Source organism: Cyprinodon tularosa, unplaced genomic scaffold (genome assembly GCF_016077235.1).
Source record: "Cyprinodon tularosa strain WSP-4 unplaced genomic scaffold, ASM1607723v1 ctg154, whole genome shotgun sequence".
NCBI lineage: Eukaryota > Metazoa > Chordata > Actinopteri > Cyprinodontiformes > Cyprinodontidae > Cyprinodon > Cyprinodon tularosa.
In genome coordinates, this window is record NW_024038375.1 from 705634 (window position 1) to 730935 (window position 25302).

A 25302-nucleotide genomic window follows, 5' to 3' on the forward strand; every position below is an offset into this window, starting at 1 on the left:
GCATTCTGGGTAAACCCTGTTCCACCCTCCACCAAATCAGACAAACACTGGAACAGCAGCATACAGGCTGGAGTCAAAGATTCAACAACTTCTCTGGAAACGCGAGTCAGCAACCAGATCCTCTTCTCCATGTTCACGAATCAAATTTCCCACTGAGCCTGAACTAATCGCTGTGTCTTCCCCTCACTTTTCAGTTCCGGTTGAGCAGTGTTCAGAGCAACACTTCTCTCTGCATTATCTCTTCAATAAAACCTGTTAAACCTTTTTCTCCTGGTCTCCCTGTTTGGCCTTCAGCATTTGGGTCTGAACTTTAAGTAAAATAATGACAGTGTGTTTTGTTAAAGTTTAGCACAATTTGTTATCATTCATTAAAAAGAACAAAGTTTGCGTTAGGTTTTTTACATTTTAACACAAAGTGTTGTGATTTAGCAACCATTGTCAGCTTGCTTAGAAAAAAGAAAAGCCCAGAATGTTTCAAAGTTAAATAATAAAAAAACAAACAGCTGAAGTGAGTTCAAAAGTGCTTGTAAGATTATGTAAATGCAGCGTATAAATATAATTATTGGGATAGGTGGGGGTCGTGGGCATTAGTGCGTGTTAAATTGGGGGTTGGGACTCAAAAAGGTTGAGAATCACTGATTTAGAGTATGATGTGTTTAGTACCTGCTCCTGGTTGCACTGGACAGAAAGTTGTGCCTGTGGGGCTGCGGCTGGAAAACTCTGTGATGTCTGTCTGCTCTGCTGCACAGGGGGAACTGGTGTAGCTGGTGCGGAGACTGTCTGTCAGAAATACAATCAAAAGACTACATTTAATGAAACTTTTTTCAGCAATATGATTTGTATATCTTTAAACAGATATCAGAAAATGTAATTAGAGTTTAAAAGTAGCAGCTGTTAACAACATGGAACTAAGGGATGATTTTAAGGGTAAGACAGGTTGCATGTTTAGGATGGGAAGCATATTTAAAGAGGAAAGTTGCAACACTGGTTAAGTTAGCTATAAGAGAAGCAACGAGCTGAGCCACTGCTGTGGATAAAGCATTAATTGAAAACTTTTAAAAGGTGAAAGCTGCAAGGGGAATCAGGAAGGATGCTGATGGATGCAGCTGTGCAGGATTCAGCCTACATAAATGCCTCCTTTTCTAACATACCATGGGCTCTGCTCCGCCTTCGCTGCAAAACGGCACTGAGTTGTCATCAAAGTTATGAAGAAGCGCTTCCAGGCTCTGGCTTTTACCTTTCTGTTCAGTTACAGTGGAATTAGTTTCCCCAGAGTTGCTCTGAATGGAGTGTTTTACAGCTCCTCTATCAGGGAGTGTGGGAGAGCTGGTTCTGCGACTGACGATGTGATGCAGACAGAAGTTGAGGAGGCTCAGCTCTCCACCTTCATACAAACTCCGTGGAAACACAAGTGATGAAGGAGTGGAATGACGTGAAGCTGAACTAGCCTTGCTTGGTTCGCTGTTTGGTGAAGGTGTAGCAGATGACCGGAAAACATGTGATAAAGTGGCCTGGGAAGACCTTAACAAATGCAAAGACGTAGATGAGTCTGAAGTAGATGTGCTGGAAGTGCCTCTCTGCACTTGCCCTGGCCATTCGCCTCCCCTTATCTTGTCTTTAGAGAGGAGAGACATGCATGCATTGCACTTATGACTGCGCCGATGGTGCTGTGGGCTGTGTGGTACGCTAAGACGATGTACTGAAGGAGGCTGTAAATTTATGGTCGGATGAGTTGTATTTGAATGAGCTGCTGAGTCACAGAGAAAAAGCTGTTGGGGAGGCAAGAGAGGAGATAATAAAAGTAAGGGATTCTTGGCATTGTTTGAGGATAGGTAATGTGGAGCATGAATTTGACTGTTTGAGCCATTGGAAGAGGACAGATCTTCAATCTTTATCTTAGAGAGTGAGTGCGTCTTGCATTTTAATATCTCAACTGAGGGGGCACTGCCACGCCTAAGACACCCTGTGCTCTCAGTGGCGAGCGGGTTCACATGGCATACAAAAGGATCACTGTAGTGGCGCTGATCAGGAATCAGTCCAGAGAAGAAGATAAAAAGTTAGATTTCTCCAGAAAACATGACAAAAAATATTTTTTTGTAGAATATAACTCTTAAAAGGACGCAAAGTAAAAATATAACTGCAAATACTTACCGTTTGACACTGACAATGCCCCTGGTGCAGTTGCGTTGCTTGCTGTCGGAAGGGCCCAGGCTGCTGCTGACCTGCAGTAGGTTGCTGTGGGTAGGCTCCCTGGTGTAGCTGGGTGGTGGTTTGTTTGTTGTTTTCATTAGTGGCCTGTCCTGCAGATTGCTGGTAGGGTCCTGGGTGCAGCTGGGAGTCAACTTGAGAAGGGGGACTGTAGAGGGTCTGTGCACTAGAAATGGATTCTGGAAGCGACTGGTAGAGGCCATTCTGCTGATTGCCTAAATCATCTAATTGCATATTGGAGCTCACTCCGCTATCAGCTGTAACATCAGAGAAAATGAAACACTGTAATTCACTGAACAACAACACTGTAGGAAGAACACATAGTAATAAGAGGTAGATTGAGGATTTAATTGAAATTTTAATTCTGGTGGTTATGGTGTCCGATTGCCTTAATTTGGTTTCACTGCCCTTTGTTCCTATTATTTTATTTCTACTTCAGGTGTGTTCTGGCTTTTTCAAGATATTCTGTTTCATCTCAGGACGCCTGAGTTTTTATATCTGCTACACCCAACACCATAGATTGAGGTTGCGTCATTATAGCATCATTATGGTGTCTAGTAAGTATCCACATCACTAGAACATTTTCACTTTTTTTCAAATTACAATCATAAACATCTATGTATTCTATAATTACACATTTTAATTTCCTTAAGTGTACATTTTTTACATTTTTTTGAGTAGACCTTAAGAAGTACAGCTTAAGGTTTGTCACCAGCTATGTAGGGGAAACGTCTAACGTGAAAATAGCTAATGCCAAAACTTAAAGAACTAAGGCCAAAACAGTCCAATTCATGTAAAATAAAACACGCTTATCTGGAATATTTTACTCTAAAAACATCATCTTCACACCAGCTGCAACCAGATACTGCTTACTGTTAAGGTGACAACCTATGGCAAGACTTGAAATCGGACGTTTACAGTAAAAAAAAAAAAAAAAATAATAATCTATATGCAAAGTTAGAAGGAAAACTTGCAAAAAAGAAAGGTGATTTGACAAAGTATTGACTGTAAGGCAGATAAACATAAATGCACACCATCCAAATATTTCTGAAAGTTTTCAAAATGTTACTATCCTTTTCCCTCTTCACACATAAACTATACACATAATTTGCTGGTCTGTCAGATAAAAAAGCAAAAGTAGAATATATTGAAGCTCATGGCTGTAACCATGTGATGAAATATGAACAAGTTCAAGGACTAATACTATTTATGCAAGGCACTGAAGGCATAATTTTCCTTTGTTTCTTACATGTGGCAGATGTGATGACAGGAACAGTGCAGATCAGAGTTTCTTGGTCCTCATAATCTGCAGTGGTAAATATGGTCTCCTCAGGTGGACGAGTACCAGGGACCTGCAGGAGGTTCTGCTGTAGCTTCTTCACTTCACTGTTTCCATTTGGTGAACCAGTCCTTGCCCTTCTCCATTTTATTAGAGCCACACGGTCTCTGATAGACTTCCCAACTATCTTTACATCACATTCCAAGAAAAATCCTGACTCCACCTACATTAAACAGGGGACACACTCTTTAAAGCTCAAATTAAATACACAAAGGATGAACTGAACACTGTGTAAAGTAAATATATATTTTGTCATGACCAACATAAAGCACAATCCTTCTGTATGCTTTTGCAAAATAAAATAAAAAAGACTAATTACTGGTTCTATTACCATTTCTTGAGCAACCACTTCCGGAACTTCATTCTCCAAGTCGAAAGTAAACTCAATGGCACCAGTATCCTTATATTTCCCCTTCAGTTTTTTAGGGTCTTCAACCCACAGCTTTAATGCAATGGTACATTTTTGTCCATCATCCTCCTCATTTAGCTCAACCCTTACTCCTGTGTCTTCTGCAAAATAGGCATGATTCAGGAGGTCCTTGATGGAGTACCTGCAGAAAATACAAAAACATCAGTCATTGTTCAGCACAACAGACCGTTACAGGGACAACACATCCTCTAGAATAAAATCGGTCCCAAATACGGGCAATAACGTCACACCGCTAGAGCAGAAAGAAAATACAACACGAACATATGCATCTGCCCTCACTGCCTGCATAAGGAAGGAGTCTCAGATCTAGCCAAAACCAATGGATAACTTACCTTTCCTCCCATCTGTGGCAGATACACTCGCCAATGATTTCTTTAATTTCTGGGTCACTGACTTTGCCGTAGCTGGCAGGTTTCACTCCCTGAAAAACAAACCAACATGTCTGATCCCACTAGCAAATAGTTTGGAGTAAAGGTATACATTTGGGACAAAAGGTTTCGGTCAGACAAAAATTGGTGGTTACTGTTTGGAAACGTTAGACAATACTGCTTAATCTCACATTAAAGTTACATGAGAATCTACAATCAACTTTTTTAACAGAAAGGGATTTTGATTTTGATATATAATTTAACAAAATATATATTTTAAGAAATAATATTATGTTCCAGAAACTTGCAAGATATGCTGTTATACCATTACTGTGCTTATTCTGCCCAAAACCCTTTGAATAGCTGTGCATACATATTAAAGTGTTGCTAAAACTTTTCAAGCCATAAAAATGAAAACATTCTTAGATATTCTTTCAGTGCCTATACCTTCATTTTGACTTCTGCCTATAGATTGAGGTATATGTTATCTAGAGTAATGGAGCCATCTGTTCTTGAAAACTTTAACAACAGGGTTGTGAAAATTTCTATAATATTTTGGCTAATAATGAGCAATATGTACCAGAAACACATACTGACTAAACTATTTGTGAACTTCTAATACACATAATGATGGGAGTAATTCTGTGGTACTGACTGAAAGAATTGATTGAAACAGACAAAAGAAACAACTGCAGGCTTTTCCCTTCTAATCCCACGTAAAGTACTAAATGTATACATCCACAAAGTGCATGAGTTTAATTACACACATTAGTATTTCCTTGTCATTTTTGCAAAATGTAAAAATGTAACAGCAGTTTTTTTTTTTTTACATTTAGCACTTTTTAAACACATTTCTAAAAAAAACGAATGAAAGAACAAAAACATTGAAAGAAGCGTGGAAATAAAGTATAGTAGGATGATTTTTTTTTTTTTTTGCCAACAAAATACATTTAATGCTCAAAACTGTACCATTTATGAAAATCTATGATCTATTCTATTAAATTTTATTCTGCATCTCAAAAAATGAACTTACACTTGTGACTTTGCGGTAGATCTGGGCAGCATTCTGACATTCAGAGTAAGGATACTCCGAGGTGGCCATCTCCAGCATACACATTCCAAAAGCATAAACATCCACAGCCTCATCATAGTGTTCCTCATACATCTCTGGAGCCATAAACTCTGGAGTACCTAAAAAATATATAAAAAATAGGGACACAGATTAGGTATATAGACTCAAAAAGTCACGTGTTTAGAATCATCAGAAAATTGGTATGAATGCTAAATGTCAGGCATTGATGTTTTTCAATTATATTCACTATTTACTAGAAATAACTATATTCTGTTTTTCAAAGAAGACCAGAAGCAAATGAGTTGCAGTTTCATGACCAAAACTATAACCAGTGGGCAAAATTAGTTTTACTAAGAAACTTCACAGCAATTCGAATTTCTAAAACATAAAAGTTAAAATTTTTGGTATCATTATTTGAAGTAATATCGGTACTAGTAGTACTTTTTTACTTACATCTATCTCGATACATTTTCAATTTCAGTTCAATCAGAATTTTATTTAGCTGCAAATAGCACTATATGCTCTGGTTGCATCCAAGGAAAATTGACACAGACCACAAGCTTTAAAGCTTTGGCTTTCATTGGATCACAGCAAAACTCCATAAGTTAAAAATTTAAATATAATTAGACAGATTGAGATTAGCCGACTGTTAAGGGCTGCCGCTTTGTAGTGTTCTGTCAACTCTACGTTCATATGGCAACAATATCTTCCTGGTAAGGACCCACGAGAATAGCCGTCTTCTTCCAGGAAGTAATAACTCATAACAGCCTTCTGTTAATTTGTAGTGGCTTTTCCACTAAAGGCAAAATGCTTACCACTATGAAACAGTTATGGAGTCATCTCAAATGTCTGGGTGTACATGCAGCGTTTACATGTAGACGTTGACAGACTCGTATGTTTTTGTCTTTGACCCACTCTTCAGCAGTACCCCTGAGTCCAAACTACCCCTCCCTCCTATATCGTAATGCTATTGGGAATATCTGAACCAACTATAGAAGTAGTAGTTACAACCTACCAATATGTACTGTAACAATAATTTACTATGGAGACTTTTTCGGTTTTACTTTGAAACAAACTCTATCTAATGCAATCCTTTAATTTGGCTCCTTCCAAAGTGCTTTTTGACCTCTTAAAATCTAAAGGAAGATATTATTTATTCAAAATCTTTAAAAAAAAAAACTAGAAAACAACTTTTCCTCATTACCAATTTAACAAGTTTATAACAAATAACATGTTGTCACATCATTTTTCTTTTAGTTTGTCACCAATCTGTACATGTTCTTTTTCAAAGTTAGCATTCATCTGTTAATTCTTTCTGCTGCAGTACAAACTAAACCAAGTTAAACTACACTAAAGGAAGAATTAGCTACAGACTAACCAATAACACTTTTGGCAAAAGAGGCCCTCTTTAGGGTTGCTAGTCCAAGGTCTCCTATTTTGACAGAGCCAGTTGGACCAGTGATGAAGATGTTGTCACATTTGAGGTCTCTGTGGATGATGGGAGGAGTCCTTGTGTGCAGGAAATGGAGGCCTTTCAGAATTTGCCGACACCACCTCCTCAAAACTTTGGGCTTCATAACCTTGAAGCGCTTTAGATACCTTCAAGGGGATAAAAACTTTGTTAAAAGTGCATCGGCTCATGGTAAATAAATACCATATTTTTCTGAATGAAGTGAAAGAAAGCAAAAGTGTAATTTCTTTATAGCTGTTCAATACAGTGATCAATAAATAACCAACTGATCAAAGGTTAATATACTTTTTATTAATTCCTCAAACTGTTTTATAAACAAATCTTTCAGGGTTGCTCTCAACGAGTTGTGACATATTCAACGTGCAAACATGCATTGCACTAAGGCATTAAAAGACCATAATTCAATCATTTTTACAGACGCTTACTTACGTCTTCAGTGTCCCTGAGGTCATTAGCTCTGTCACAAGAACGATGCACTTCTTCCCTTTTAATGGTGATTCCCAGAAATCATAGAATCGCACAATGTTGGGATGCTGCAATGCCTTTAGCATCTCTGCCTCCTCTTTGAACCGCTGCCTCTCCACTTTGGATAGTTTCCTTTCCTAGGAAAACAAAAATAAATATTGTTCTTAATGTTTTTGTTAGTGTCTCACTCGTGCTTATGCTAACACAATAATACACTAGAATACAACTTAAAGACTAGTTTACATTGCTAATATAAATGAAAGAAGTGAAAAAGAGAACCTCAAATATAAAATAGATCCAATGCATAATAGCTACAGTGCAACATACAAGTATACAGATTGTTGAAAAAATATGTATTATTTAAATGATTGTTATATCAATTTTAAATGGTCCAAATATATGAATATTTACTTCTGGCTATGATGCCGACATTGATAAGATTCTGCCCCAATAGGAATAGTAGGTTGAAGTACCATTAGATGGAGCGCAGGCGTTGCCAGATCCTAGCAGCTCTGAAAAAGTTCTGAGAAATTGATTATTCTAGGAGTTAAAATTCTTAGATTTAATCCAAAAAAAAAAAAGGAGGCTGGAATTCAGTCAAGCTGATGAGCACTGGTTCCAACATCAGGAGAAGCAACAGTAAGTGTGCCACTTACTGGCCAGGAGGAGTTAAACTTGTAGCTATTACCTTTAAAGCATTGATTCCCACAATAATTGATGACTATGATTAATAGATACTGAAAACCCAAAATTCAGTTTCACAGAAGTTAAGAATATTTTATAAAGCCATAAAAAATATCAACACAGGGTTGGGGAAGTCCAAACCTTAAGAGCTATGAGCCTACAACTTTTGGATACATTCCTACACAAACACTTTTGATTCAGATATAAGGTTACCAGGCCTCTGCAGAGCTGAATGACATTCTGATGGGAATTCATCCATTTGTTTCAGGTGTGTTGGAGCAGGGATGCCTGTAAAGGTTGCTGAGCAGAAGCTCACTGAGACAGAAGCTCGGAACCCCTTAGGTTGATCATTTACTAACAAGCACATCACAGGGAGCTGCAAAGGGCCTTTACTAAGGAGACTGGCTGTTCATAGACAGCTTGTATCCTGGCATATATGTAGATGGAAAATCAGGTTAGAACTGAAGTAAGGGCTGAAAAAATTACTTGGATTAATCGATTATTGAAATACACGTTGAGTAGCTCAGAGCAGTAATTATATCAAAATTAAAAAAAAAATATATAGACATTTTGCATTTAAGATAAAAATAAATTTTCGTCTGTCAATATTCTCTATCTAGATCTCCTCAAGTGGAAACGCTTCAGTTTCACCTTATTTCATTTCGTTAAAAATCTTCTTTAAGGAACCTTTGGCTGTTCGATTATTAACTGATTACTTGAAATTATCGATAGATTTATCGCTTTGTAAAATAATCTTTAGTTGCAGCCCTAACTGGGGTTGTCCTCAGAGGTTCAAGAGCCATCACCAACTGACCTATCTAGGAAATCGGCTCCAACATTTTCTATTGCTTGTCAAGCAATGTCTCAACAATGGCAAGGACAAAAGTGTTTACCTAGGCTAACAGTAAATGGTACTTGATTGGTGCAAAGTAATCTACTCAACTTGAAATCTATTTTGTATTACATCAGAAAACTGAAGTTCCTGAGTCGGAGGAAGACTGAAGAGAAACGGGATATTGATTAGTTACAATTAAGTGTGACTCACTCTAAAGTCAGTGATAATTTGAAGAGCCACGTCATTTGCTAATGATGATCTAATATCTTATCAAGCTCAAAGTCAACACCGCTGTCCTGTAGGGCAGTTAAGAGCTTTCAATGTATTCCTCTGCTTAGGGATGAAGATGAGCTGAAGGCCACAATTAACTCAATCAAGGCTTCCTGAACGCCTGACCTCCACGCTATGCTGCACTGATGCAGTAGTTTGTGCAAAATCTCTATTATGCATCCCTAAAGTGATTCAGACACCCCCCCCCCGCCCTGTAATTGACATTTATGCACTATATTTACACGCCACGTATCACTTTACTTGGATTTAGTTTTACATATGCATATATATATATATATAGAAGAGCTATAAGTGTATATATTCTATCTTTTTTGTTTTTATCTTTATTATCTTGTGTAGTTGGATGTGTGTGTGTATATATATATATATATATATATAAAACTGTAACCGGAGCGTGTAACAAAAGTAAATTCCCTCTGGGATTATTAAAGTATTTCTGATTCTGATTCTGAAAAGGAGTCACACAAACCAATCATTTAATGCATAGATTATGTACAGTGTATCAACATGCTATTTAAGTAGGTAGTTTTGGCTTTCATTGACATTCAAATCTCTCAAAAAATGTTTTTGAATTGTAGCCAAAATCAATCAATAAAAATGTAAATCAAGCTTTGAGGTATGAACTATGTGTCTGAGTAATACATGACCTTCACTTCTGGACTGAATCACTGAAATAAATTAATAAATATGTATCAGTACCGCTTAATATATTCAAACAAGATTGGAGAGTGGTGTTAAAACAACAAAAGCTTTTTATTGTGTCATACAGGTTTAGCATAGTTTGCCTTAAGTTTGGGGTTCCTTCCAGACTGCCTTAAGTCCGTGTTTGCAGTGAACACAGCTTTGGCATTCTGAGGCCGCTAAACATGGGGGTCTGACCCATTTACACTCTTTTCCGGCATTGTTTATAAAACAGACAGATCCCAAACAGCTAAATAAACCCACAAGTGGATTCAACACGTATTGAGGATAGACAAGTGAAAGCCCCATTGTTTTGTTTGAAGCTCTAAAACAGACACAGCCATGTCTGCCATGCCTAATAAACAGAGATTTCTTTATAACCACAAAGCTCAAAGGCATCAACACTAACTCACTCATGCATCCATGTTCAAAGATGTTAAAACTTTAATTTTCTTTCTGTTGTGCACCCGATTGAACGTGTTTCCACTGGATCAATATTTTGACCCCTGCCTTCCCTGAACTGTTGTATAAATAGTAAAAGAGCTGACAGCAAACACTCCCTACATCACTGTTTCTCTGCTGTCAGCAGAGCAGCAGCCACAGCTGCCACCAATTTTTATGTCCCTTCTGGATGTTCTATGCTGCTGTTCTTAAGAGAACATTATAACTAGAAGATTGAGGTTAAAGTAACTGCTTCAAGTGAGTGGGTTGTAAGTTCATACACTGACTCATGGTGTTGGTTATTGACTGAAGCTGAGGAATCAGATTTCACCCAGAACCCACTGTGACCTGTGCATCTGAATGCATCTTACATTATGCAGCTTCTGAAGCCTCCTTTGTGAGTTAAATTCTTACTGAAGAGTGTGCATCATTTGTATTTCCTTGTTATTCCATTTTTGGCAGTATGCATGAAATTCAAAAAAAATGCTTTAAAGGGAGAAGGTCTACAGTAAGCAGGGTGTGGCATTAGAGGATCTGCTGTACTGAGTGCATAATTCAAACTTACTTAGACATCATAGTGCACACCTTCATTTTAATGCAAGATATGACTATATTAATAAATCATAAAATATTATCTGTTTTACTCTGAATCAAATTCTGTACATTTAAGTCTATCCTTGGCTGAACCTTTTCTCTGCTAAGTCTTTGTGCAGATGATTGCATCAGCATGATATACTCTCTATGGGACAATACCAGGGGGGGTTAAAAAAGCAAATATTAGTGTGTAAGTACAAGATGCAGATCTTAAATTAGCAATATTAATGAGTGATTTGCTAAATCTGTTCAAGTAGATTCCTTTGGAAATAGTTGATCATTGTTTAGCAGATGAATATCTACAGAGGCTCATGTTGTTTTTCTTTTATAAGTTTTGATTTACAGATCTTTACAATTTGTACTTTATGCTGATTCATATATAGAGCCTCTACAAATGTACACAAGTGTGCAGACAATAAAAGAAACATTTGTTGCAGGAGGTTTTTATGACTAACAGACATAGATGCTTTAAAGGGCACAGCCTAATCTCCAGGGACAGAATTGTTGAATCATCGCTAGATCTCCCCTAAGAACCTGATCAGACTCAGCACACATACTCTCTACATAGAGTATACAGCTTTGCATCCTTGTGAATAATGTACCAATATATACAGATAATGTGTTAATACCTTTTGGAAAACTGTGCAAACAGCTTTTATTTTTTATTCCTAATTATGATTAGAGAAATTGCTTTGCATATATAAAACTCCAGTATCAAAATCGATGAATTAAAGGTTGTATTAGCGGAATTTGCAGAAACAGAAGCATGGTAAAGTATGACCACTCGCTATGGACTGATCTAAGTTTCTTATCTATTTAAAACAAAACTCCTGAAAAATATATCAGCCAGCTAAAATTTTCACCTCAATGGAAAGTAAACCTCTGCTGTTACCAGTAGAAGATGTGAGATAAGCACATTGTAATAGAGATCTAATTCCAGAGGCTGAAACTGATTGAGTGGGCCTTCCGTTTTTGATAATAATTCCCTGGGGGTGGATGCAGTGAACCTAGCAGGAAGATGGGGGGATGGTGCACAGATGGTTGCACCAAATTGATTTAAGAAAAGTTATGGGTATAGGCTTGGATTTTTTTTTTTTTTTCCCCCACCATTTTACTACTCTAATAAAAAATATATTTTTTTAATTCCCTAAATCCAAGGAACCACTTAGCATAAACAAGCAAAAGTCAAACCCCGGTAAAAATTAAACATCATGCAAAATTTAAAGAGATGCCTGCTATATCCCTCTGATTTTACTGATGTTTTACAGGTGAAACTGTAACAGCTGTAACACACTTTGTCTTTATGGACGGATACAATTACTTTAAGTCCTGAAAGGGCAGCTGCTGTCTGTACTGCTGCCTACACACACTAATCTGTATATCACATGGATTACATCTAAACTTATCATTAGATTAGCGCAGTGGTTCTCAAACTTTTTCTGTCATTCCCCACTTTGGACAAGGGGGAATTTTCAAGCCCCGCCTGTCCCCATCGCCCCAACACAATGCTAATGAAATATGCAACAATCTTAAAATTTTCCAATTTTATTGAAGTAACAAGTAGTATCTAAATACAAACTATCTACATCAAATAACAGCAAGCTCAAATATAAAGAAAATAAAAATGCAGCTGTGTCAAAATTTGTATCAAGCTCAAAGATAGAAAAAATTAAAGTGCCACTCTGCAATCTGTTAATAAAAGAAAAGAAGTGAAATCCATCTGGCAAGACAGGTCTATTTATCCCTGCATTAGTGGCTGCAATGAGCCTGTTTTGCATTGCACAGTTTCTCAAAACGGGGTTGCAGGCTTGATACTGCCACTCTCAAGTCATGCTCAATGTTCAGCTGAGATCTCTATTTTGTTTTCAGTGAAGCAACAGTTGAAAAGCCCATCTCACAGAGATATGATGTGGCAAAGGGAAGAAGAATGCACACAGCTCTCTGCCCGATGAGTGGATACTCCCTCTCCACTCCAAACCAGAATTCACTATTAGTCTGAGCATTAAACCTGAGCCTCAGGGTGGAGTCAGACGTCATTTCAATAAACTGGTCCTATTTATTTAAGAAAAAATATTTCAAATTCAGTTACTTATGATCAACCTGCGCCGTCAATCCCGGCGCATGTGCGCTTTATTTGCAGTCTGGACGCTGAGGGTAAACATGCTGTGTCTCTGCAGCGCTGAGAGGGACTCCTGCGATAGCGGGGGAGAACGGGGTTGGGACGGAGGAGGCGCCCCACGGCAGCACCTGCCGCTGGAGGACAAGAAAAGGAACGATACGTGCTTTCACGTAAGAGTCTCCAAAAGTCGCTAATTTGTCGCTAGTCCCTTTTTTAAAAAAGAGTCGCTGGAGGGGTCTAAAATATAGCGACAAAGTCGCTGAGTTGGCAACACTGGGGCGCGAAAGTTTATTCCGTTACAAATAATATGCCGACGTCACGTCAATCATTATTTTGGCACTTCAGTTCCAGGTGAAATTTTTCTCATATCTAATGTTCTTTTAATTAGACTGCATGTAGGCTATTAATGATTACTTTGTGGGTTTGATTGGTCTAAAAAGCGGCAACATGCAGCTATAAGGACAGTTTGCTCTCACACGTTCTACATTTATAGTCACACAACACACACACACACACACCGGAACTTGGCGCGCCCCACCTGTCACGTCTCAATTCCCCACCAGTGGGTCGCGCCACACACTTTGAGAACCGCGGGATTAGCGCATACTCAGATTAGAATTTTAGCAAGCTGTTACTGTAGGTTAACCATGTGCTGATTTACCGTACATGGCTAAAAGAAAACTCATGTTATAGCGAGATCATTTAAACCTCAGCAATATTTTTTTCTAAAAATAATTAAGACATTGGCATTGAGTAATTATCTTTTCTAGGTACTAATAAAAGGGATGATATTTCAAAAGTTATGGTTTTTAAACCAGAAAAAGTATCTAACTTACTATTAATATTGTTTAAAATCATTTAAGTATGATTTGATAGAGGTCTAAAAACAGACCAGAGTAATCCTTAGCAGCAATCCCCCTCTCGTTTGATGCTACACACTTGCAGTCCACCGACTAACAGAATATTCCTACAGCTTTTAATGCTTCCAATAAAACAAATCTGATGGCCTGGAAATACTAAGCATCACAAAAACATGAGCAGACATAAGACAAAACAAAAGGAGAATCACCTATCTGTCTTATTAAGGTAATGTTTTCAAGTTACATGGAAGCTACGTGTGACAAGTGTCACAGCTAGATAACTTGCTAGCATCAGTTTGTAACATGTAGAAGCAGAATGGTAAAACAGGTAGAAAATTAGCTACCACAAAATTAATCAGGACCTTATACTACATGTTTATGCCTAAATTTCAATATCAATCTTTAAATAATGATGATTGATAAAGGCAAAATTATCTTAGGGCTTTAAGGCAATATTCTAAATGAAATTATTATAATATGAATAACTGTTTTCTTTCTATCTTAAATAAAACAACAACAAAGCTTTGAGCTGCATGTCGGTGCAGGTTGTAGTACTGCTGCATTACAGCAAGAATATCCTTGGTTTGATTCCCAGCCAAAGGGCTTTCTGCATAGAATTTGCATGTTCTCCCTGTGCAGATTACCTGCAGAGAACCCATGGGGTTCCCCCCATAATCTAAAAACATGACTGTAAGTTTATTTGGCCTATCTAAACTGCACTGTATTCCCCAACAGTGCTATAAACTCAATACAATTGCTGAGCTGTACTCAAAGCTGCCATATTGTTCAGGCACCACAAATATTTTAAGTTCACTCAAGTGGTTACCCAGTTATTGATTATTTTGACAAGATTAACTCTTAGTATATGAGTAGTACTGACCCCCAAACTCATTCCTTTCAAGAGTGGATTGAATTTACGTCTGACGTAATAATGACGTGCCAGTTCATTGGATAGGTTCATATCAACATGGCAATTAACCTAACAAACCAATATAAAAAAATACAAAAAATCGGATATCCCAAATGAAAGGTGGATGAACTATATGGAACCCCAAATGATTCATAATTAAATAAATAAATAAAAAATTCTGAAATAAAAACAATTTTGATAAATAACAAACAAATATATAATATGGTCATGAAATAAAAATAAGGTAATGTTATTATGAAATATATATTTTTATTCTTTAATATATTTGTGTGTTATTTATCAAAATGGTATTTATTTCATAAAGTTTTTAATTGATTTAATTATGAATCATTCGGGGTTCCATAGACCTAGTCTATGATCGATTGTGGTGAATGTAATCTGTTACAATTTGACATCGTAAGACTAGTTGTTTGCAGGGACTGCTGTGCAATCGGATGTAGGCAGGCAACAACATTGAGGAGATCATCAACAACATCAGGCTGCAAACCGTAGCCTCTGAACTCTGCACAAAAGGTAAGGACGCGCTTGTAGGCTACTTTGTTTATTTATTTGTTTATCGTCTTCCAGCGGGCAGACCTCAGCTAAAGCGTAAGCTATGTGACAGAGACCTCCTGTGGGATATGTTTTTGCGAGTTAACTAAAGTTCGTTGTCTCAGCTGTGAGCCAGCTAGCCTTTTGCGCTACTTTATTGGAAAACAGGACAGACAAACCTAATGGTTTTAGCACTACCAAATATCTTTTATCATTCGTTTCTGGTGTTAAGCCTACTACTTTGGCCGCGAAAGTTATAGCCAGCCAGACGCCGAAGCAATGTTTCATAACTTGAGCCTATGATAGGAAGCCAAGTTGTATCTAAACTTGCCGACAATAGCCTAGCTTAGCATGATCACTGTCAATGTCTGATTCTGATAGGCAGTGTTGGGCAAGCTACTTGTCCAGTGTAGTGAGCTAAGCTATCAGTTACTCAACAATAAATTAAGCTTCACTACACCAAAGCTACCACCTAAAGAATTATAGCAAGCTAAGTTACACTAATGTGTTAACAGTAGCTTAACTACATCAGAAGCTACTTAACATTGTACCAAGCTAATGTCAATCTATGGAAGCCCGTTTCCGCCACTCTGTAAAAAAAAAAAAAAAAAACTATCTCAATATAATGAGATACTATCTCAATATAATGAGATAGTATCTCAATATAATGAGATAGTAACTCAATATAATGAGATAGTATCTCATTATATTGAGATAGTTTTTTTTTTATTTTTTACCATTTTTTTAAGTTAAAATTTAGTATTTTTGGTCAATAGCTCCCAGGTCACGTGACCTATTGATGCAAAATCAGTGTGGTCAAATGACCTGGGAGCTATTGACCAAAAATACTAAATTTTAACATAAAAAATTGCTAAAAAATAAAAAAAGAGTTAAAATGAAAAACAAATGAGTGTGCCCCATCTACAGAGACTAGTAGAACAATTTCACACTGATTTTGCATCAATAGGTCACATGACCTGGAAGCTATTGACCAAAAATACTCAATTTTAACTTAAAAAATTGGTAAAAAATGAAAAAAAAAAACTATCTCAATATAATGAGATACTATCTCATTATATTGAGTTACTATCTCATTATAATGAGATAGTAACTCAATATAATGAGATAGTAACTCAATATAATGAGATACTATCTCATTATAATGAGATACTATCTCATTATATTGAGTTACTATCTCATTATATTGAGTTACTATCTCATTATATTGAGATAGTTTTTTTTTTTTTTTTACAGAGTGGCGGAAACGGGCTTCCATACAATTCAAAATGAGTCTGATACACTGGTTAAAATATTTATTAAAGATCAGCCAATGACATAACACAGTGTAAACATTGTTTTATGATCAGCATAATAAAAAAAACTAAAGTATTTACTAGTAGACAAAAAAATAAACAATCTGCTGTTATTAGAACCAAATTAAAGGTACTGTGTAGTGTTCTACACATGGAGACATGGCCATGAGTTTATATTCAATGGACATCTCTAGGGAAAACAAAACCCTACAAAAGGCATCTGATTTCTTTAGGGTTTCCCTTAGAGAAAACTTCTTCAGACCTCAATTAAACAGTCGATTCAAGTAACAAATGAAACTGTTTACAAAAAGGTGAAAAAATAAAGAAGCTAATTAAGATATATATATATATATATATATATATATATATATATATATATATATATATATATATACATTTATGTCTCACTGTATAATTTAATTTCTACCTACATATTTATTCATTGTATTTTGGGGGGTAATTAATTGAATGCCTATTTATTTATTGAGCATGTATTTATTTATGTATTTATTTTTATATATGGAAGAGCTGTTCCTCCATACCTAAAAAATCTTATCTGTGCAAATAAGCCTTAAAACAGATTTATGTAAACATCCTGTCAGGTAAACTAGGCTATGAAAATACAATATCTAAGTTTGGCTACTGCTCTCTAATGAGAATATCTTAGTGGCACTCATCAGACTTAAGAAACTACTAATTTGATTATTTGCTTCGTTGTCGCAATACATCATACTTTCATAAAATCGTGTAACATACTCTACCCTATCTGTGGACATTGTTATTTGCTAAGTAGGTGCTGGATAAACAAATAAAAGTGCTTTAATGTTGCTTTAAAGAAACAGACTTATCCTCACTAAAGATACCTGTAGCAGTTTCCGTTATCAAAATCAGACATGCTCTACAGCCAATAATATTTAGCAGTGTAGCCACCCCTCAGGAAGTGGTCTAACACACACACCCAGTTGTGAGGAAGTGCAATGATTTTAGCATAATTTGACCTATGGGTAGTGATGCCATGCTGCAGCAATATATAACTTAATGTCATTGTGACCAATTTTCTTTTTGCATTTTCAGATTTGTGCAGAATTCCATCGAATAACAAATATGAATTTAAAGAGTACATTTTATTCTGCATTTGATAAGTACATGCCACAGCTAATGACGATGTACCGTGAGAAAGCGGCCCGCACTGGCAAAACTTCTGAATTGCTAAGAAACATCTTCAGGACCTATGATCTCCTTGTATGTAACATTTCCTACCTCATGACAATTTGTACTATAGTATTATTTAATATATGCATATGATTAATATTCTGCTTATTCTGCAATTCTGTTTTCCCATTACCCACAATCCCTCTGTCTTCTAGGAAGTTGCGATGTTAACAGCAGACGCACAATTGCTCTGCAGGCACTTCCCATCTTCCTGCGTGAAGATGCTGCTGGATTTTTTAAGACCTGGAATGTAAGTTTATGATTCAACTGTGTGTACTCGTTTACTCTTTCTTTTTCTTAGTTTGTGTATCTCTATAAATATATTTTTTTCTATTTAACCCTCTGTTACTGCCAAAAGACAACAACCACAACCCTCTTCCTAGCCACCAGAAAAGCTATTAAATCATACTGTATTACAGTAATTCTCCAAGAATGTCATATTTGGGAATTTTACCTGAACTTTTCATTCACTGGTATTTCATATTAAATACACATGTAGTGTTTTTCATTGACTGCTCTACTCATTAACTAATTACTGTCATGTTCTTTAGGCAGAAGACATTGACCTGCCAGACCTCTCGGATACAACTGTAGCTGTTCTCACTGTCTCGAATGATACAGTCTCCCTTGTGCAGTTTGGTCCTGCAATACATTCTATAGTTCTTGAGGGAGAGATTGTGGTATGTGATAAACTTTAGCACAGTTAACAGAGACATTCATTTTGCTTTTTGGCTTGATTTATGCACTACATCTACAGTATCCAAAGAAATTGACATATACATTCAATTTTATTCAGAAAGTTGTAATGGGTTTGGATTAGGGGTGCACCGATAAATCGGCCAGCCGATCGATCGGCCCCGATTTTTCTTAATTTAGGGTGATTGGTGATCGGCCGATATATACATATGAAACCGATCTTAACCACCGATCTATTTACCTCCGCGAGTGTCTTAAAATCAATTGCTATTCCATATTTTTTCTGCTCTTAGAGACGGCTGACTGAAAGACCCACTCACCGGGTCGAGTGAACTGTAACAACATCCGGTGTCGCAGTTCACAGGTCACCAGGAGCAGCTATGTCGTTGGTTTGGAAATATTATACTGTTAAAGAAGGAGATCAAAAGCTCGCAATTAGCAATTCTTGTAAGGCCAAAATTAGTCGGGGTGGAACCACTTCCAAAAGCTTTACTACTACAAACCTCGTTCGCCATTTAAGAAACCACCATGCCGCTGAATATGCAGCATTTGAAAAGAACAATCAAGCTAGGGCTAAAGTGAAAGCCACCGGAAGAAAAGAGTCCGTCGGTGGCCCGCTGTTAGCTCTTATGAGCAATGAAAAAAAAAAAAAGCTACTACGAGGAAACCTATCTCTCTGCCCCATGCACAAGCATTGAAAGTGAACACCTGTTTAGCTTGGCTGCACATGTCGTACATGAGAAAAGAAGTCGCCTGAGTGGTGAAAAAGCAGAAATGCTTTTATCCATCAAGAAAAACCTGCCAATAATGCTCAAGTGACTCCAATAAGACTGTGAGATCAAAGCTTACCCCTGATAATGTTTTTAGAAGACTTGGTATTGTAAGATTTTGCAAGTTACTGTTTAGATGGCTTATACATTTAAATGGACACAAAGCTGCTGCATTGGGGGATTTTCTTTTAAGTTGCTAGTATGTTCTCAAAGGACCTTGAACCTTGTGATTTTGTAAAAGCAAAATACTACTGTGCACTTTATTTTTGGTAAGTACCTTAAAACGGTTCTCTAATCTGATCTTTTCTTAAAGTTTTGTTTTTTGAAATGTAAAAAATCAAAAGACCAATTTTGTAGTCTTAAGTTTGTTTTATTTACTTAATATTTATTATTTAATTCATTTCTATGTCAAGGCTCTGCCTCATGGGCAGTTAAAGCAAGTTTATAATGGTTCAAGGCTATTGTTCAAGAAAAGATATTAACATTGAAAGTGAATTGCGATCTTGTAACACAGTGATGGTTATAGCAAAAAAAATTATAAAATCGGTATCAACCAAAATCGGAATCGGCAGGTGAGACTTTTTAAAGATCGGTGATCGGAAATCGGCCAGAAAACTGCAATCGGTGCACCCCTAGTTTGGATGACCTGAAGCGGTTACCTCCAAGACTGCTTAGCCTTAAAAATGATCTGATGATGGATGAGTAAGCAGTCTGCTTAAAAGATGTCGTTGTTACTACCAGCATGCTGATACTCAAGCAACCATTTTGTCTTTGTTTTTTGTTTTCGCTTTTTTTATTTATGTTGGCCTATTATTGTTGGCCTATTATTTTTGGATCGGGCTATTATGTTGGCCAATTTTTAGTTTTTTGTGGATACAGAGCAGCCGATGTTTCAGAAGGCAGCTTTGAACAGACCTGCAGATTTGTAATTGTTTTTGACTTGATCATTTCAGTGTTTGGCTTGAGGTCCCAGAGTTTCGTACGGAAATGCTTTGGTCTCCCTTGAAGTCACTGGGAACTAAAAGATCTTTTACGGTTTTATTTGCTGAATAAATAAAACCGTATTTATTCAGCATTTTTATTGAAAATGTGGTTGTTATTTATTTTATTTTCTGTATTAACCCCATTGCTGGGGACATTGTTCTGAATTCTAATGGAATTCATAAATAAATGGAATCTGCAGTAAAATTGTCTTTTGAATATTTTTTTATTTGAATCATACAAATAAAATATATTTGATTTTGAGAAAAATTGCTAACATATACAGGCAATAAAATGTGTTTAAATACAGTTAAGTCAACTTAAAAATATAAAAAGCTGAATCGACAATGTTTAGGTCTGAGAAACTGAATGAGTCATGGTGATAACATGAATATATTATTAGGGGTGATAACTTAAAAAAATCAACTCCGTTTCCAGTGTCAATTTTGTTAGTTTTAACATTAGTTTCAAAATGATCAGGTTCATTAAACTTATCAAAAATTTAAGTAGTGATTACTTAAAATGTTAGTTTGTGAAATTATTATGTTTCAGTTCATCAACTTCCTCAAAATAAATGAGTGTGAATAACTTTTCTAGTTTAGAGTAGTAATTACTTAAAATGTTTGTTTGTTGAAATTATTTGTTTTAATGTTGTTCATTTGACCAAAGATTTTAAGTGTAAAGAGCTTGTCTAACTAATGTAGTAATTACTTAAAACATCTTTTTCTCACATTATTCTTTTTAATTTTATCCTTGTCCTCAAAGATTTTGAGCACTAACAAAAGTCTCATTTTAAGTAGAAATTACTTAAAATATTCTTTAACATAGCTAAATATTTTGAGGTAATCAGTTTCATCAAATATTTTGAGTTCATTGTACCTGTTGGGGTTTACAGTGTGCCCTTATGTGTGAGTGCATGTGTGCATGATTGTGTAGCCTGCCTTGTGCACAAAGACCGCTGGAGATAGGCACCAGTCCCACGATGGATGGATGGATGGATGGATGGATATAGTGCTGAGAAAGTCTAATTTTAGCACAAGCCCAGCTAAATAGATGTGGTTCTTTAATATTTAAGAATCATAATTTAGATGAAAGTGTCATGATTGATTTAGCTTTATTGCAAAAGAGGCTTAGGTAGCAACATATTATCATATTTTATTTCTTTAGCTAATGTAAATTTACACAGCAGCAGTAGTAGCAGCAACAATGGCTACAATAACAACACGAAGAAGAGGAAGAAAAAAGTAGTTTATAAAGCTTTAAGCAGAGTTACCGTTTTAGAGGTCCATATCTAGTTAAGTATTACCTTTTTAACACCATAGATTGTGTATCCTGCATCCACATGAGCTTGAGTTACAGTTCCCACATAACAAAAATAAACTAATGAAATTGTCTACATTTCAAAGTGTATTTTGCCTGACTGTGATATTATCATTGTGTGCTAAACAATTAGATCTTGTAACAGACATTAATTTAGGGCTGATAACATAAAAAATAATAAATCTGGGTTCCATGGGTGCATTTGTTAACTTCTCCCATGGGGATTTTTGTTCTCTGAGCCCCCAGGCCGATGAGAATAACTCTGAGACAAGATGAGATTTATTAGAGGAAAATGGTTATACTCATGCCTCAAATCTTTTTAAACACTGTTGAAGAGAAAGTCAAGATGTTCAAGGAACATTTTTATGTGATAACCATGAGCATGCAAAAAATGCACATGGGAGATATTAGTCATAGTTTTATTGAATTCATTCTTGGGATTCATATAGCTTTTTTATCTTAATTAAATTTAGGAATACACAATGACATTGAGCTAATCTAAAATAATATTTGATGCCATACAAAATTTCCTAAATGTTCCCATAAGATTAAGATTGGTAACATATTGTTTTATGTTAAAATGAAATATTGAAGAAATTGCTGCTTAAACTTCCTTATGCTGCTTTTATATTGAGCCAGATTGGAGCTGCTTCAAATATTACTTGCTATTGACCCATTATGTGTTATAGTTAATTATACAAATCTGACTTGGCAATTTGTCTATTGTTTTGTAGCGGTCACAAAAAAACTTTGAGGAGAGGAAATATATTTTTCACATTTTCTTTTGCACAAAAAACTCAGAACGAGGTAGCATAACTAAACTAAAATCTGTTAGCATTAGGTTTGCTGGAGCACCTGCCCTTTTCCCCTCTAAAAAAAAAAAGTGCCCTCCTAAAATTTTTCTTTTGTCTTTTTACTTTTTAAAGTCTTTGAACCAAAATACTATTCATGACTTTAAAAGCCTATCAAACCCAGAGTCTAGATTTTTGTAATTTTACTCCATGAGACGTGTAGCAATGCCTCAAACAAGTAACTAAGTAACTAAACAAGCGTATTTTACCTCCTTCACAGAGTGGTTACTTCATAGCATAACATCTTTAATGGTCTCTACCAGGCACCAAGGAATGGTCTAAAATCAAACCCTTTGATTAAATTTAAAAAAAAAAATGTAATTTAAAGCATCTCATAGGTATAATTATTGATTTGTAGTGATGGCCCCAGCCAGGGACTCCCTAATGACAACTATTTGACTTTTTTACGACAAATACAGCACAAAAGTTACCTTTTGTCTGTTAAACATTTAATTTAAAAGCAAACGTAAGGCCAAATGATCACAATCAGTAAAAATAACATTAATAAAGTTCTATTCAGTTAAAGTTGGGCGTGTAGATTAAGGTGCATTTTCTATTTCTGTGTTTATCTTGGATTGCAAAAAAATGACCTGAAAAAACATGTAGAATTTTCTGAAAACAACATGTTCTATAAATAAGAAGCTATGCCGGGGAATAAGAGTTGTTTAATTTAAAGTAAGATTACTACATATTATGCACTAAGATAATAGAGTTATGTTTTTTTTTCATATTTTAAATGTACATCTTAGTTCATCTGCAAATTGTCATACATACCCAATAAACTGAAAGATATTCAGGAATCCTGGGCTTTGCATTATTTATATATTAGTGGATTTGAATTTTTTTATTTATTCAATTGACACCAATGTAGCATTGCTACCTATGGACGGCAGAAGATCGTTTAACGTCAGCATCAGATCCTGTTTGGCTGTTGGCGACTCCATGAAATGTATAAGGTGTCCTTTTTCCAACCTAAGCACCTGCCCCCAAAATGTCTGTGCACAGGTTTGGGAAGTGTGTTATAAAACAATATATAAACAATTAATTCAGAAAAACTAAACTTTTACAGCATGTGCTAATAATAGTTGAGAGTGGTATAAGAGTATGCAAACTTAAATATATATCTTAAATATATTCAAACCCTTCTGAAGCCCAAGTGAGGCTTTATCAGTTACCCTGTTTTTGAAAAAAGTAAACCCTGCTTCAAAGAGGCCATCAGCTAGATGTGTTTGAGTGATCCAGAGTTTGAGTGGAGACCTAACTGAACCCACCTGCAGTTCACACCAGGCCACCTCCACCCAGGTGTCCGTGTCCAGACCCTTGTAGACGGTCTTGAAGGACCCTCTGCCCAGCTCAATGTCGAACTTCAGAAAGCGCCCACCGGGTGAGGTGGACACAGCCTTCATCCCAGGCTCCTCTTCGTTCTCATCGCTCCCTGCTTTACCTGTAACATCCGATGGCCCCACATCCGCCTTGGGCCCCATCTCAGCTCTGTCTCTGCGCTCCTCATCTGCGCTCACTCTTTCCGTAGCGCCGTCCTTCAGGCCCACCTGTGTTTCTGTGTTGGAGGTCTCTGGAAGCAGAGCCCGGGTCCTACTCCTGTCAACTATAGTCCGCAGGTCGATGCTGAGAACCGGACTGTTGCTGACGAGCTCGGAAGTGTCCAGGGGGTGCTCATCGTTGTCCGACACCCACAGGTTTCGGCGGATAAACCTGCGGCGCACCAGCCCCTGGTACTCTGTGGATGGGTAGGAGCTGGGGTCACTGGCCCCGCGGAGCGCTGCGCTCTGGATGTTGACATTGTGGTCCATCCCATTCTCACACGCATGCCTGCAGGCGTTAGCGTTAATATCCGAGTCCAGGTTAGGAGCTGATGAAAACGTGGATCCTAGAGGCGGATCTTTGCCGGAAATGTCAGCTGAATTCATCCCTGTTAGAATGTCAGACATTTACCGGCGACATGGTGCAGGGATGGCTGCAGCAGCATGCTGGTGAGTCTGCAGCCGACCTGCACTTCTAATGACGCAGTTCGCCAGCTCAGCTTAGGATGAATGGCCCGATGCCTTGGATTTCATGAATGTTTAGGACGTGGCTGGTTCCCCTTAAAACGTTGAGCTCCGAGCACGCAGGCATTTCCATACGCCACCCCACGCTGCCCCGTAACGTCCCACTGCAATACTTCAGTCTGATGTCATCGCCAGTCGGAGTTTACTGAATGAGTTTCATCCACATCGCATTAAACCAAAATGTGTCGGTCAGATAAATCCTCTGCGGCCTACAGGCCGGGATGGGGAATCTGTGCCGCGCACCAGCCGCTCCTCATCATGGGACAGAGAAAGTGCGCAGCGGTCAGTCCTCCCTTTCCTCAGCCTGACTCAGAGGAATCAGCAGCTGGCGTGATTCAGCTCCGACAAGTGATTGCTGAGCATCGTTTTTCATTAAATCTGTGCGCACTCACTTTCAGTCTTCACTCAGTTCCGTCCTGCAGCAGAGTCAGGTTTGGACAGAAGCGCTTATCAGATTATGCTCACTGCGGCATAGGTCGGATCAGACAGCTGTCGGCGCATCTCTGGATGATGCCAGCCCTGCGTTTCCAGGTTCCTCCCCCTTTATCGTTTCCTTTCTTTGGGGGTTTGGAAAAGAATCAGTGGCACAACGCAACCCACGCCCCTAGCAACAACGCGTATCCAATAACTCGGCACGCTTTGGGCAGCACCCTTCCTGAGACAGTCCGCATGGACCGCTCCACTGATGTCCGCCCTCCTCATGACGCAACAGACCAAAGGGAGGATCATTTAAAGGCCAAAAATGGACGACATTGACTATGGATAATATGGTA

At 37.3% G+C, this 25302-nt stretch overlaps 1 protein-coding gene and 1 long non-coding RNA gene across 12 annotated transcripts in view; one reads left to right on the forward strand and one right to left on the reverse strand.

Moving 5' to 3' along the window:
• Positions 1 to 25211, reverse strand: part of wnk2 (WNK lysine deficient protein kinase 2) — a 46129-nt gene extending 20918 nt beyond the window's left edge. For 4 of the 10 annotated variants that reach the window (XM_038279870.1, XM_038279868.1, XM_038279867.1 and 1 more), the window contains exons 1-9: positions 23735 to 25210; positions 7318 to 7490; positions 6796 to 7016; positions 5379 to 5536; positions 4310 to 4398; positions 3879 to 4098; positions 3458 to 3710; positions 2152 to 2465; positions 664 to 780 (exon numbers count right to left, since the gene is read on the reverse strand). In XM_038279870.1, the coding sequence (XP_038135798.1) occupies positions 664 to 780; positions 2152 to 2465; positions 3458 to 3710; positions 3879 to 4098; positions 4310 to 4398; positions 5379 to 5536; positions 6796 to 7016; positions 7318 to 7490; positions 23735 to 24412 (2223 nt within the window). In that variant the 5' untranslated portion in view covers positions 24413 to 25210. Of the gene's footprint in view, positions 1 to 663; positions 781 to 2151; positions 2466 to 3457; positions 3711 to 3878; positions 4099 to 4309; positions 4399 to 5378; positions 5537 to 6795; positions 7017 to 7317; positions 7491 to 23734 lie in introns of all 10 variants that reach the window. The other 6 variants (XM_038279873.1, XM_038279874.1, XM_038279872.1 and 3 more) reach the window with 2 other exon arrangements.
• LOC119780006 lies at positions 15169 to 18971 on the forward strand. Of its 2 annotated transcripts, XR_005280322.1 has the most exons (4): positions 15215 to 15302; positions 17708 to 17879; positions 18001 to 18095; positions 18397 to 18971. It is a non-coding gene; the product is annotated as an uncharacterized LOC119780006 (long non-coding RNA). The 2 variants fall into 2 exon arrangements; XR_005280321.1 differs by lacking the exon at positions 17708 to 17879 and having other exon boundaries at positions 15169 to 15302.
• Positions 25212 to 25302: the final 91 nt, after the last annotated feature.